Source organism: Rutidosis leptorrhynchoides, chromosome 9 (genome assembly GCF_046630445.1).
Source record: "Rutidosis leptorrhynchoides isolate AG116_Rl617_1_P2 chromosome 9, CSIRO_AGI_Rlap_v1, whole genome shotgun sequence".
Taxonomy (NCBI): domain Eukaryota; kingdom Viridiplantae; phylum Streptophyta; class Magnoliopsida; order Asterales; family Asteraceae; genus Rutidosis; species Rutidosis leptorrhynchoides.
Window position 1 is genome coordinate 53,430,551 of NC_092341.1, and position 16,265 is coordinate 53,446,815.

Below are 16,265 nucleotides of genomic sequence, written 5' to 3' on the forward strand. Positions count from 1 at the left end.
TTGATTGCCCGTTTGCATGGCAGGCCGTTTGTCATTTGGAAGGCCGTATGGTAAGCCGTATGGTGCCTGATTTGCTGTTTTGCTTGGATCGTTTTGCTCGTTCCTTGGATCGTAACTTGGTTTTCGGGGTCGTAACTTGCCTTTCACCGTTTTCGCTCTAGAATATTCGTTTTAGCTCTGATTACTTGATTCTTGTTACATCGCCTTTGTAATTACTTAATATACAAAATTAATCGACAAAGCGATTATTTTGCTGACAAAGTTTGGAACTTTATTGATTTAGGGCTTAATATCGGGGGTAAAAATGTGACTTTTTAGCCGATATCATATCCTATCAAAAGCTTTTTCAAAATCGGCTTTGAAGATCATACCTTTCTTTTGTTGTTTCTTGGTTGAATCTACCACTTCATTTGCCACGAGAATACTATCTAGAATGTACCTTCCTTTAATAAAAGTGCTTTGCTCAAAACTAACAATTTTCTTAATCACCTTTTGTAATCGATTTGCAAGGATCTTTGAGATGATCTTATAATAACTACCAATAAGGCTAATTGGTCGGTAGTCACTAAGCTTAGTTGGCTCTTTTTTCTTCGGTATCAAAGTGAAGAAAGATGCATTACATCCCTTTGATATTTCGCCGTTTGCCTAAAATCATTGAATGGCTTTCAAAAGATCATCTTTTATGAGCCAATAGAATTTCTTGTAAAAGTTCATGTTTTATGGATTGGTTCCAGAGCGTTGCGGCAAGTACATTAGGCCGGTATAAATAAAACTTGAAGATGAATCAGAATATATATATATATATATATATATATATATATATATATATATATATATATATATATATATATATATATATATATATATATATATTATATTTATATATTAACATTAAAAGAAAATAAAAAAGGATGAATTAAATAAATCGTACCGGTTTCGGCCGCTGCAACATCATCCACCAATCTTTGGCCGGCATGATCTTCAGACACAGTCCCACCCGTAGGTGAAGTACTCCCACAACAGACCCACCCATAGATGTAGTACTCACATCAAGAACAATTTCAGGCATAATCTTGGAACCCTCAGTTATAACAGGCAAATCACACACGTGCATACTAACCTCACACAAAGATGAATACGTCATTCCTACGTTGTAACGAATACCTATTAACTATTTTTCTTAACGACGAAGCTGGTGTCATAAACTCTTAATCAACACTACCAGTTTGCATACCATAAATAGAGAAAAACTTGTGAATTGAAATTTATATTTTCAATTTTAATTTATAAATTAATCTTGAAGTAATAGTTACTATTTTAATTTATATTTGTTAGTTTTTTTTTTTTGAAAGGCCAACAAAATTATCATCTATCTATCTATTCTACTCTTATATTAGGCTATGGAGATGATGTCATAAAAAGCCCACTCTCTTTGTAAAAAAAAAATTAAAAAAAATAGAAAAAGGAGAGCCCATTTGCTGATGTCATATATATTTTACTTTTTAAATTATTTTTAAGATACTTTTATAAAATTTAAGGTATTACAAAAAAAAAAAAGAAAAAAAAAAAGAAGTAAGAAAAAAAAGCGCTGGCAGCTTTTTTATACTCGCACGCCATCTCCATCTCTTCTTTCAAGAATTTAAATTTTGATTACATCTAAGTTCGTTCATTTGACCCAAACCCTAATTTAGGGTTCATTCCAAATCATAAAACCCGATAAAACCCGAGATCAGTTCCATCTACAGCAGCCATCATCACCGCCATCATCTACAGCCGCCTCCACCACCGGTGCTGCCATCTAACAAGATTATTTTTTATCAATCGATCCAAAAACCCCAAATTACAGGTTAGTATTTCTTATTTTTTTGAATAAATCTTCCATGAAAACAGTTCTTCTATTTGTTATTCATCAATCGCTCATTTCATATTGCAGCGGCCGCCATGAGGTTAACCAACACAATTGGTTGGTCCGTCTCAAAAAGTAGAGTAAAAGTTATCTCTGATTTCATTCATAGGGTTACGTTTCTTTGATCTTTTTTGTTTTTTGGATTCGTTTTACAGCGTTTTACATTCCAAGGATCTTGCTGAAAGGTTAGTAATTCATGTTTTTTTGTCAATTTTATACTTAGTAGTTGATTTAGTGTTTTGGTTATATTTCTTAAAAGAAAATTGTTTTATTATGTTTCATCTATGTTATCATTTTGGTATGATTTTCACTTGAATAAGAGTTTACGACTAAAAATCGAATCATGACTTTTTATATAAGTGTGTCAACAAGAAATCTTTATCTTGGTATGTATTATTTGAATATCTTACAAAGATTATTTTTCTATTTACTTATTAGCTACAATTAAGGGCACCGATATGTGTGTATTAGTATCTGGCCAATTGATTTCTTTTTTGGTTTATGTGTTTGTTTCTACCAGTTTGATTTGTAAGAAATAAATCTTACTAATAATTCTGCTACTAACATTTATTTTCAAAAAAATTAACAGTATTGTTTTCTTTGCTGGTAGGTATTTTTTGGTGATCTCATATGCAATTAAGTTATATTGTTGAGGTAATTTCTTCATATATCTCTAATAAAAAAGTACAATATCCGTTAACTGTGTAAATGGTGAGATTGTGATGCTATATTACTATGCTCTCAAACAAGTTAATGATAACAATATTAGTTTGGTTCTTATTGGTTTGATTTGAGACACTCAGACAGTGATGGTGGTGATGTATATTTGAAGGGAATACGTGATGTTAGCCCTGAAATAAGAAATCAAAGTTCTGTATATATCATTTGATTTTGTATGTTTGATTTTTGACGTGGTTCAACTTTTTGTTTGTCAGAATTAGGTGTATTATCGTTATGATATATAACCATCAAAATGGTAGTACGATGAAACCTTACTTATCATTCTGCAGTTGGATTACATATATTTCTTCTCTTACCTTTTATCGCGTAGGTTTTCTCAAGATTTGGCCAGGTTTTCTCAAGATTTGTTAATGTGAGTCTTATCTAAAGCAGATCCGAAGTAGTGATAGATGCCAACTTGGTTCAACATTTTGAGTAAGCATCTTTTTTTCTTTCTATTTTTCCTAAATTATTTTTTGCTGTACTTGGTTCGACAAATTTTGCTATACTTGGTTCTATTTGTTGCTGCATCTTTTCTATTTTTCCTAAATTCAGTTCAAATATTCATTATGAGTTTCAAGAACATATTTTGATTAACTGTACAAATTAGTCACTGGTCACAACCTTCAAATATTGTATTTGAAAGATAATCCACCATTTTTCTTAAAGCATAGAAATTGTGCACATTGGACAAACTTGAGCAATTGAACCTTTAATCATCTAAGTTGTAAAACAAATGAAGACCCCTAAAATATTGTTGAAAGGAAAGTGCATATTTATGTTATTTTTTGTTGTCCGTCCATATACCTTTTACATTACCATCTAAGTCAAAAGACCTAATAGTTGAAAGTAATTAGATAAGTTGTTGATATTTAAGATTTGTATATTTATCAATGTTGTAATAAATCACTTGCATGACTTTCTGTGATAATTGCCAATTGTTGGACGTTGATGAATCTGCTGCTAAATCAGCTACCATGGATAAATATTTCTTGTGCTCAATGGGTTGGACAACAAGATGTCTTGCAGTTTCTCAAAGGTACTTAGACAAACTATTTTGTGGTCAATGGGGTGGTCAATGCATTTTATCTATATGGAGTAGTATTCTCTCTTTGTTTTCATTTTGATTTGTTGGTTGGAAATGATACATGCTCAGCTGTGTTTTGGTTGGAAATGATACATGCTCAGCTGTGTTTCACTATGAAGTACGAATAAAGTGATCGATTCCAAAGTATTAAACAAGGTTGTGTTTCACATTCAATTTGTATTGTTTCTGTTGTGTTTTTAAAATCAGATTTCATAATCTTTAAATTTAGATTGAATGCAGGTGCATCAAGGTAATGTTATATAGTGATTATAAAAGTGTACGCATAACTTTGCTTTGATTTTTGTGGCAAGTATCATTTGCCTATTCATGTTGTATTTTGTTCCATTGGTTATGCATTTTTTGTAATGTCGCTTTGTTTTTGTCTCATTTTATACTGCACTCCAATTATTTGATGAAATGCTTCTATAACTACAAAATCAAATCATGTGTTTAAGCTGTATTGATTTCTTTGCAGGTTGGAAGAGATCTTAAAAGTTAAAAGGCAAAGTATTTAAATATATTTTTTAAGTTTAGGAAATATCTGAGATGTACCATTTATTTATGGATACTTATTATTTATTACTGTATAACTTTATGTATGTGTGTATGTATGTCTTATCTGTAGACCATACAATTACAAAGGGAAAGGTAAGAGAATTGTCGGGATCATAAGAAACTGTTATTCATCAATATGCTCGAGGTGATAAGAAGATTTGTTATGTTGGGCTGAGTTTGAATCAAAAACCCTTACACAAACAGGTACTTCAATCCTTCACAAATAACTTGGTAGCTTTTTGTGATTACCAGGGTTCACATGAAGTGTTTAATGAAAGTAATTATGCTTTATTCACTTTTGAAAGTCAATTTTTTTAAGATTATTTATTTATTTGTTCCACTTTTTGTGCTAATAGTTAATCTTAAAGGTTATTATAATAATTAGTTTGAAGTTTGATAGAGCAATACATTTTGTGGTTAGTAACTGTGTAATGTTATTTAAGGCATCTTTTTTGTGGTGTAAAAAATAGTAAATTGTTATTAATGGCAGGTTCTTGGAAGTGAGGTTGTTGGCACCTTATATGCTGGTATACACATTTATCTATAGCTAGGTACATTTACACAGTAAGACAACTAGGTACATTTACTGTTGCTAATGTAATTGAGGGGCTTTGCAATGTCTCTCATCTACTAAAAAAAGTCAGAGTTGAAGGGCTTTGTAAATAGCAACATGATCAAGCCCAAGGGTAGTCGGTAAGATCACACGGTAAGACAACTGGCCATATTCAACTTATTTTTGTTAGGTGTTTATTATAATGTTGTGCTACAATAAGGAAATGAATGAATGATACGATACAGTATCGAGAAACAACTGAGAACCATTTTAATAGATGTCTATTTGGTATTGTGCTACAATTGTATTTAGGTTTGGTTGTGATGCTGTAGGACTTGCTATTTTCATACAACATTGCAGTAGATAGATCCGATTAAATGAAGAAAGTACTTGGAAAATATGCTGCAAGTGTCGACCCTAAAGCACTTCGGGTGTGAATAATTGTATTTGTATAGTATGTTCCATATTGAGAAATGATTTACTTATTTCTCAAATATATAGTAAATTTTGATGTTCAATATTATATTATTCTACTCATGGCCAAGGACTATATTTTTAATTGGGGGATGATTTTAACACATCTTTTTCTGATCCTCACACACCTATTTTTACCTTTTACTCTTCTAATAATACTCCATTTCTTTAAATTGGTGTGTGAGGATCAAAAAAATGTGTGTAAGAATCATCCCCTTTTTAATTATATCACTGAAAACATATTTTAACACGTGCCTTTTTGTGAAAGTTTGTAATTGAGAAATTTTATAATCAGAATACTAATTATAAATATCTTAATGTATATTTTTTAACATCCAAGTTTATGTTAAATAACATTGATCTTCTATAAAATATCATTCAACAATTTTTTCTATACAATCCCGTGAAATCACGGGTCTCTTCACTAGTTAATAATAAAAAAGAGAACACGAGGGCCCTACGACATTGTGTCTAGGACATCACACGAACGTTGCAAAGAGAGCAACTACAACTAGAAACAGGCTATAATACAAAAATGAAAAACACGAACATGTTACAAAGTGTTAAGATAATGACCTGGATTAGAAAGCCACACGAGCCAATCGAAATTCTTCAACTTTGATCTTTTTGGAAATCCACTCAAAAGACATAACTTGGATTTTGCTCAATGTAACCGGCCCGATAGCACACTTTCCTTTGAAGGTCTTGTTGTTGCGATTTTTCCAAATAAAATATGCACACACCCACTTGGTTGCTTGCCAAATTTTTGAACCACGCGTAGAAGCCGAAATGTTGGAGTCTTCACTAATAATCTCGGGCAAGCTATAGGATGAAAAGCTACCAAGACCCCACCACCTAAACAACCTTTCCCAAATGTCTAGGGCGTACTTGCAAAAAATGATGGAGTGATCAACCGATTCAAGGTCGTCATCACATAGGGGGCAACGAATAGAGTCAAGATCGATACCCCTTTTGTCAAGCTCGACCCAAACCGGCAACCGCTTTTTTAATGCCCTCCACATAAAGATTTCTATTTTTTTAGGGACAAAGTTGTTATGGAAAGTGGGATGAGTGGATGAAACGTTACCTAGTAGCTTAGCATCTATAGCCACTGAGAGATCTTTAACCTTGAACAACCTGCTCGAACTCGAACCAAACGACCAGCACCAACTGTCCGTACTACTGCTGTCAAAATTCAGCGACTGCAGCAGCTCCACAACTCGATCCAACTCACTTCTTGTACGTCCCGTCGGCTCTCTCGACCAATTCCACGAAAAAGCTAAACTTGAACCATTTTTTTGAACCCGATCTTTGAAAGTAGCGTCTTTATCTCGTTCTAACATAAAGAGTCTTGGGAACAAAATAGATAATTTGCCCCCTCCACTCCATTGTTCATGCCAAAACGAAGTAGTACCGCCGTCACCTATGGTCTTTACAAACTAACACTTGAATGGAACATGCAAATCTTCAATCAAGTCACCTGTTAAAATGAAAACATAACAATTAAGGTAGAAATTTCAAATCACATGCCATAGTATGTTGTTCAAACCTAAAAGCATAAATTTACCATGTATGATAAAACTTTCACTAACCCAACAGTAAGCTTGTAACAGTAAGCTTGTAATCGAAGTAGATAATATACTCAAACCTAAGGAATTAGAAATTGGTGAGATAATAGCGACAATCGCTTTAAACCCTATTGCGGAAACCGCCAGCGAAACCCTAATATTTGTTGCCTCGAAATCAAGAGCAGGCTCGCGGTAGGTCCAAAATCGCCACAGAAACAGCGCTTAGAAAACCCTAATTTTTTGTTGCTTTGAAGGAGGGTTGATTTTTTTTTTTTTTTTTTTTTTTTTTTTTTTTTTTTTTGTTTCGGGTAGCGAAGGAAGGACGTCCCTGTAATTTTTTTTTTTTTTTTGAGAGAAGAATGAGTGGAGAAGGTGCTGGAAGAGAGGATCGCTTTTAAAGGGAAGCAAGATTGTCGTTTGAGAATTTTTTTTTTTTTTTTTCTTAAGCAAACGGAAAAAATCCTAGCACCTATTAGTATATATATATATAACTACTATATAAGGATAATATAAGACTCGAATTGATTTTGTATAGCAACATGATGGTAGGAGTGAGTAATAATTGGGTTTCTTGAAATGAATGAGGCACAAACCATGTTTTTACGTTAAAGGCTGGAATTTCTTTTAAAAAAGACGAAAATACCCATCACGTTTTGATCATGTGACTGTATTAAACGGTCAATTTAGACGAAAGGTATACGGAGGGACTAGGATTTTCAAATGGTGCAAACTAGTTATTGAACCCTCGCTTCGCGCCGGGGGTTCGATTTTTAATGTATTTTATTGCGTTTAGTAAAATATTTTGTGGCTAACGATGATGTCGTTGAAGCGCAACACGAGTCGAACTAAAATGAAATGTCCCGCTCATATTGATTATAAACGTTCCATATTAATTGATTTCGTTGCGAGGTTTTGACCTCTATATGAGACGTTTTTCAAAGACTGCATTCATTTTTAAAACAACCATAACCTTTATTTTATCAATAAAGGTTTCAAAAGCATTACGTAGATTATCAAATAATGATAATCTAAAATATACTGTTTACACACGACCATTACATAATGGTTTACAATAGAAATATATTACATCGACATATGTTTCTTGAATGCAGTTTTTACATAATAACATACAAACATGGACTCCAAATCTTGTCCTTATTTTAGTATGCAACAGCGGAAGCTCTTAGTATTCACCTTAGAATAAACATGCTTTAAACGTCAACAAAAATGTTGGTGAGTTATAGGTTTAACCTATATATATCAAATCGTAACAATAGACCACAAGATTTCATATTTCAATATACATCTCATACATAGAGATAAAAATCATTCATATGGTGAACACCTGGTAACCGACATTAACAAGATGCATATATAAGAATATCCCCATCATTCCGGGACACCCTTCGGATATGATATAAATTTCGAAGTACTAAAGCATCCGGTACTTTGGATGGGGTTTGTTAGGCCCAATAGATATATCTTTAAGATTCGCGTCAATTAGGGTGTCTGTTCCCTAATTCTTAGATTATCAGACTTAATAAAAAGGGGCATATTCGATTTCGATAATTCAACCATAGAATGTAGTTTCACGTACTTGTGTCTATTTTGTAAATCATTTATAAAACCTGCATGTATTCTCATCCCAAAAATATTAGATTTTAAAAGTGGGACTATAACTCACTTTCACAGATTTTTACTTCGTCGGGAAGTAAGACTTGGCCACTAGTCGATTCACGAACCTATAACAAATATGTACATATATATCAAAGTATGTTCAAAATATATTTACAACATTTTTAATACGTTTTACTGTTTTAAGTTTATTAAGTCAGCTGTCCTTGTTAGTAACCTACAACTAGTTGTCCATAATTAGATGTACAAAAATAAATCGATATATATTATCTTGAATCAATCCACGACCCAGTATATACACATCTCAGGCTAGATCACAACTCAAAGTATATATATTTTTGGAATCAACCTCAACCCTGTATAGCTAACTCCAACATTACTGCATATAGAGTGTCTATGGTTGTTCCAAATAATATATATACATGGGTCGATATGATATGTCAAAATATTTGCATACGTGTCTATGGTATCCCAAGATTACATAATATATTAGAATACATGTATAATACAATATAAGTTAGCTAGGATATGATTTGCATAGATTTGTTAAACATTTCCCGTAGCTAAAAAGATCAAAAATATCCAATCTTGTTTTACCCATAACTTCTTCGTTTTAAATCCGTTTTGAGTGAATCCAATTGCTATGGTTTCATATTGAACTTAAGTTTATGAATATATACAGAAAAAGTATAAGTTTATAGTCGGAATTACAGGTTACAAGTCGTTTTTATAAAGGTAGTTATTTCAGTCGAAAGAACGACGTCTAGATGACCATTTTGGAAAACATACTTCCACTTTGAGTTTAACCATGATTTTTGGATATAGTTTCATGTTCATAAGAAAAATCATTTTCCCAGAAGAAAAACTTTTAAATCAAAATTTATCATAGTTTTTAATTAACTAACCCAAAACAGCCCGCGGTGTTACTACAACGGCGTATATCCGGTTTTACGGTGTTTTTCGTGTTTTTCGGTTTTAAATCATTAAGTTAGCATATCATATAGATATAGAACATGTGTTTAGTTGATTTTAAAAGTCAAGTTATAAGGATTAACTTTTGTTTGCAAACAAGTTTAGAATTAACTAAACTATGTTATAGTGATTTCAAGTTTAAACCTTCGAATAAGATAGCTTTATATGTATGAATCGAATGATGTTATGAACATCATTACTACCTCAAGTTTTCTGGATAAAACTGGAAATGAGAAAAATGGATCTAGCTTCAAAGGATCCTTGGATGGCTTGAAAGTTCTTGAAGCAGAATCATGACACGAAAATAAGTTCAAGTAAGATTTCCACTCGAAATAAGATTGTTATAGTTATAGAAATTGAATCAAAGTTTGAATATGAGTATTACCTTGTATTAGAAAGATATCTTACTGTAAGTAAGAAAGATTTCTTGAAGTTGGATGTTCACTTTACAAGATTGGAAGTAAGCTAGCAAACTTGGAAGTATTCTTGATTTTATGAAACTAGAACTTATAGAATTTATGAAGAACACTTAGAACTTGAAGATAGAACTTGAGAGAGATCAATTAGATGAAGAAAAATGAAGAATGAAAGTGTTTGTAGGTATTTTTGGTCGTTGGTATATGGATTAGATATAAAGGATGTGTAATTTTGTTTACATGTAAATAAGTCATGAATGATTACTCATATTTTTGTAATTTTATGAGATATTTCATGCTAGTTGCCAAATTATGGTTTCCACATGTGTTAGGTGACTCACATGGGCTGCTAAGAGCTGATCATTGGAGTGTATATACCAATAGTACATACATCTAAAAGCAATGTATTGTACGAGTACGAATACATGTGCATACGAGTAGAATTGTTGATGAAACTGAACGAGGATGTAATTGTAAGCATTTTTGTTAAGTAGAAGTATTTTGATAAGTGTCTTGAAGTCTTTCAATAGTGTATGAATACATATTAAAACACTACATGTATATACATTTTAACTGAGTCGTTAAGTCATCGTTAGTCGTTACATGTAAATGTTGATTTGAAACCTGTAAGTTAACGATCTTGTTAAATGTTGTTAACCCAATGTTTATTATATCTAATGAGATGTTAAATTATTATATTATCATGATATTATGATATATTAATATATCTTAATATGATATATATACATTTAAATGTCGTTACAACGATAATCGTTACACATATGTCTCGTTTCGAAATCATTACGTTAGTAGTCTTGTTTTTACATATGTAGTTCATTGTTATCACACTTAATGATATATTTAAATATCATTTTATCATGTTAAATAAAGTGTATCAATATCTTAATATGATACATATGTATTTAGTAGACGTTATCATAACGATAATCGTTATATATATCATTTCGAGTTTCTTAACTTAGTAATCTCATTTCTTATGTATATCACACATTGTTAATATACTTAGTGAGATACTTACTCATCATAATCTCATGTCAACCATATATATATGTCTATATATACCACAACATGTAGTTTTTACAAATTTGTAACCTTCGTGAATCGTCGGTCAACTTGGGTGATCAATTGTCTATATGAAACTTATTTCATTTAATCAAGTCTTAACAAGTTTGATTGCTTAACATGTTGGAAACATTTAGTCATGTAAATATCAACCTCAATTAATATATATAAACATGGAAAAGTTCGGGTCACTACAGTACCTACCCGTTAAATAAATTTCGTCCCGAAATTTTAAGCTGTTGAAGGTGTTGACGAATCTTCTGAAAATAGATGCGGGTATTTCTTCTTCATCTGATTTTCACTCTCCCAGGTGAACTCGGGTCCTCTACGAGCATTCCATCGAACCTTAACAATCGGTATCTTGTTTTGCTTAAGTCTTTTAACCTCACGATCCATTATTTCGACGGTTCTTTAATGAATTGAAGTTTTTCATTGATTTGGATTTCGTCCAATGGAATAGTGAGATCATCTTTAGCAAAACATTTCTTCAAATTCGAGACATGGAAAGTGTTATGTACCACCACGAGTTGTTGAGGTAGCTCCAGTTGGTAAGCTACTGGTCCGACACGATCTATAATCTTGAATGGTCCAATGTACCTTGGATTTAGTTTCCCCCGTTTACCAAATCGAACAACGCCTTTCCAAGGTGAAACCTTAAGCATGACCATTTCTCCAATTTCAAACTCTATATCTTTTCTTTTACTGTCCGCGTAGCTCTTTTGTCGACTCTGGGCGGTTTTCAATCGTTGTTGAATTTGGATGATTTTCTCGGTAGTTTCTTGTATTATCTCCGGACCCGTAATCTGTCTATCCCCCACTTCATTCAACAAATTGGAGATCTGCACTTTCTACCATAAAGTGCCTCAAACGGCGTCATCTCAATACTAGAATGATAACTGTTGTTGTAGGAAAATTCTGCTAACATATATATATATATATATATATATATATATATATATATATATATATATATATATATATATATATATATATATATATATATATATGATCCGATTAATAACAGTAGGTCATATGATGAATATATGATGTTGAAGATGATATGAACAAACACACATATGTGAATGAACTGAAGTTGTTTATTGAATCTGAGTTTGTGATTTGTACAATGAAAACCTATAGCCAATGGATTAATCTAAGATTAAATCCACGGCTTTCTTCAACAATCAATTCGATTAGGATCAAATTGATAGTGACAACTAAACTCAAGTCTCTCAATGTGTTTGAGAGAGTTTGGGGAAAACACGTTGAAGGTGTGTGTAATTGTGAGCTAGGGGAGGTCTTACTTTTTCAAATTTATAGGATGGTTTACTTTATGTACAACGTGATCCATCCTTTTTCGCCCAATATCTCGGGCTATATATATATATATATATATATATATATATATATATATATATATATATATATATATTAAATGAAGCAAAAAAGTTACCATAAGCTGACAATCCTTTTTTACTGCAGGCTTGTACAGGAAAGAATTCAAATGAGCCTAAAAAATTCTTTACTTTCCGAGTGGCACCGAGTTGTGAGGGGACGCAGTTATCAACATCTCATGTAACAAGTAGGCAATAAGTAGAATTCATATATGCTTACAGAAGCTTTATACTGACCTCAATGAAACAATGTAAGATATCAACTTCCCTTTTTAAGTTTTACAGTATAATACACCAAGTTGTCTTCTTTAATATAACAAGTACCGTTTGATACAAATTATTAGCACTATTCTGTTGTTTGCAGCTGTTGTGTATTCAAATCTGCCTGGTGATGGGACATAAATAAATAAATTGTAACATATAAAACTTATTGTCCTTATGAATGACAACTATTCTTGTATTACATTATATATATATATATATATATATATATATATATATATATATATATATATATATATATATATATATATGGTAGGTGTCGATCCCAACTGTTTCCGAAATCAATAACACATGCTCGTAGCATGTCTTCAAGCGTTTGTATTGTCCTTTCGCTCTGCCCATCAGTTTGTAGATGATAGGCAGTACTCATGTCTAGACGAGTCCCTAATGCTTGTTGCAACGTCTGCCAGAACCTTGAAACAAATCTACCATCCCTATCAGAGATAATAGAGACGGGTATTCCATGTCTGGAGACAACCTCCTTCAAATACAATCGCGCCAACTTCTCCATTTTGTCATCTTCTCTCATTGGCAGGAAGTGTGCTGACTTGGTGAGACGATCAACTATTACCCAAATAGTATCATAACCACTTGCAGTCCTTGGCAATTTAGTCATGAAATCCATGGTAATGTTTTCCCATTTCCATTCCGGGATTTCAGGTTGTTGTAGACCTGATGGTTTCTGATGTTCAGCTTTGACCTTAGAACACGTCAAACATTCTCCTACATATTTAGCAATATCGGCTTTCATACCCGGCCACTAAAAGTGTTTCTTGAGATCTTTATACATCTTCCCCACTCCGGGATGTATTGAATATCTAGTTTTATGTGCTTCTTTAAGTACCATTTCTCTCACATCTCCAAACCTTGGTACCCAAATTCTATCAGCCCTATATCGGGTTCCGTCTTCCCGAATATTAATATGTTTCTCTGATCCCTTGGGTATCTCATTCTTCAACTTTCCTTCTTTTACAACCCCCTGTTGCGCCTCCTTTATTTGAGTAGTAAGGTTAGTACGAATAATTATATTCATAGCTTTTACCCGTATAGGTTCTCTGTCCTTTCTACTCAAAGCGTCGGCTACCACATTCGCCTTTCCCGGGTGGTATCGAATCTCAGAATCATAATCATTCAACAGTTCAATCCACCTGCGTTGTCTCATATTCAGTTGCTTCTGATTAAATATATGTTGGAGACTTTTGTGGTCGGTATATATAATACTTTTGACTCCATATAAATAATGCCTCCAAGTCTTTAATGCAAAAACAACAGCACCCAATTCCAAATCATGAGTTGTATAATTTTGCTCGTGAATCTTCAATTTTCTAGACGCATAAGCAATCACCTTCGTTCGTTGCATTAATACACAACCGAGACCTTGCTTTGATGCGTCACAATAAATCACAAAATCATCATTCCCTTCAGGCACTGACAATATAGGTGCCGTAGTTAGCTTTTTCTTCAATAACTAAAACGCCTTCTCTTATTCATCCTTCCATTCAAATTTCTTCTCTTTATGCGTTAATGCAGTCAAGGGTTTTGCTATTTTGGAGAAATTTTGGATGAATCTTCTGTAGTAACCAACCAATCCTAAAAATTGACGTATATACTTCGGAGTTTTTGGGGTTTCCCACTTTTCAACGATTTTGATCTTTGCCGGGTCCACCTGGATACCTTCTTTGTTCACTATATGACCGAGGAATTGAACTTCTTCCTACCAAAATGCACACTTTGAAAACTTAGCGTACAGTTTTTCTTTCCTCAATACTTCTAGCACTTTTCTCAAATGTTCTTCGTGCTCTTGATCATTCTTTGAGTAAGTATGTCATCGATGAAAACAATGACAAACTTGTCAAGATATGGCCCACACACTCGGTTCATAAGGTCCATGAACACAGCTAGTGCGTTAGTTAATCCTAACGGCATAACCATAAACTTGTAATGACCATAACGCGTCCTAAAAGTAGTTTTTGGAATATCATCCTCCTTTAATCGCATTTGATGATATCCATAACGTAAATCGATTTTCGAATAAACCGACGAGCCTTGTAGTTGATCAAATAAGTCATCAATTCTCGGCAGTGGATAACGGTTTTTGATGGTAAGTTTATTCAACTCTCTGTAGTCAATACATAATCTAAATGTACCATCCTTCTTCTTGACAAACAAAACAGGAGCTCCCCATGGTGATGTGCTTGGTCGAATGAAACCACGTTCTAATAGTTCTTGCAGTTGGCTTTGCAGTTCTTTCATCTCGCTGGGTGCGAGTCTGTAAGGAGCACGAGCTATTGGTGCAGCTCCTGGTACAAGATCTATTTGAAATTCAATGGATCGATGTGGGGGTAATCCCGGTAATTCTTTCGGAAATACATCGGGAAATTATTTTGCGACGGGAACATTATTGATGCTCTTTTCTTCAGTTTGTACTTTCTCGACGTGTGCTAGAACAGCATAGCAACCTTTTCTTATTAGTTTTTGTGCCTTCAAATTACTAATAATATGTAGCTTTGTGTTGCCCTTTTCTCCGTACACCATTAAGGGTTCTCCTTCTTCTCGTACAATGCGAATTGCATTTTTGTAACATACGATCTCTGTTTTCATCTCCTTCAGCCAGTCCATGCCAACTATTACATCAAAACTCCCTAACTCTACTGGTATCAAATCAATCTTAAATATTTCGCTACCCAGTTTAATTTCTCGATTTCGGTATATATAATCTGCTGAAATTAATTTACCATTTGCTAATTCGAGTAAAAATTTACCATCCAACGGCGTCAATGGACAACTTAATTTAGCACAAAACTCTCTACTCATATAGCTTCTATCCGCACCCGAATCAAATAAAACGTAAGCAGATTTATTGTCAATAAGAAATGTACCCGTAACAAGCTCTGGGTCTTCCTGTGCCTCTGCCGCATTAATATTGAAAACTCTTCCGCGGCCTTGTCCATTCGTGTTCTCCTGGTTCGGGCAATTTCTAATAATGTGGCCCGGTTTTCCACATTTATAACAAACTACATTGGCATAACTTGTTCCGACACTACTTTCTCTGCCATTACTCGTTCCGACACCATTTGTTCCTTTCGTTCTGTTAACCCCTAGTCCGTAGACCTCACACTTCGCCGCGCTATGACCATTTCTTTTACACTTATTGCAAAATTTGGTGCAGAACCCCGAGTGATACTTTTCACTCCTTTGGCATAGCTGCTTCTGATTGTTGTTGTTGTTGCGGTTGTTATTGTTGTTGGGATGATTATTGTAGTTGTTGTTGTTGTTGTTGTTGTTGTTGTTGTTGTTGTTTTGCCGTTTGTTGTAGTTACGATTGATGTTGCGATTGTTGGGATAGTTGTTGTTGTTTTGGTGACTCTTATCACCGTTTTCCTCCCACTTTCTTTTGACTAGCTTCACGTTGGCCTCTTCGGCCGCCTGTTCTTTAATTCTTCCCTCAATCTGGTTCACTAGTTTATGAGCCATTCTACATGCCTTTTGTATGGAGGTAGGCTCGTGTGAACTTATATCTTCTTGGATTCTCTCCGGTAACCCTTTCACAAACGCGTCGATCTTCTCTTCCTCATCTTCGAATGCTCTCGGACACAATAGGCACAATTCTGTGAATCATC

General features: G+C 33.5%; 1 protein-coding gene and 1 long non-coding RNA gene across 6 annotated transcripts; one reads left to right on the plus strand and one right to left on the minus strand.

The window, feature by feature from the left end:
• Positions 1-1,659: 1,659 nt before the first annotated feature.
• LOC139866730 (uncharacterized) lies at positions 1,660-5,379 on the plus strand. Of its 5 annotated transcripts, XR_011765578.1 has the most exons (6): positions 1,660-1,846; positions 1,934-2,091; positions 2,517-2,560; positions 2,958-4,795; positions 4,909-4,974; positions 5,134-5,379. It is a non-coding gene; the product is annotated as an uncharacterized lncRNA (long non-coding RNA). The 5 variants fall into 5 exon arrangements; XR_011765575.1 differs by having other exon boundaries at positions 2,958-4,974; XR_011765577.1 differs by having other exon boundaries at positions 2,958-4,974; positions 5,154-5,379.
• A 497-nt stretch (positions 5,380-5,876) lies between these two features.
• Positions 5,877-6,638, minus strand: LOC139868061 (uncharacterized). Its single transcript, XM_071856399.1, has one exon. The coding sequence runs from the start codon at positions 6,636-6,638 to the stop codon at positions 5,877-5,879; it is 762 nt and encodes a 253-aa protein (XP_071712500.1).
• Between the last annotated feature and the right edge of the window lie 9,627 nt (positions 6,639-16,265).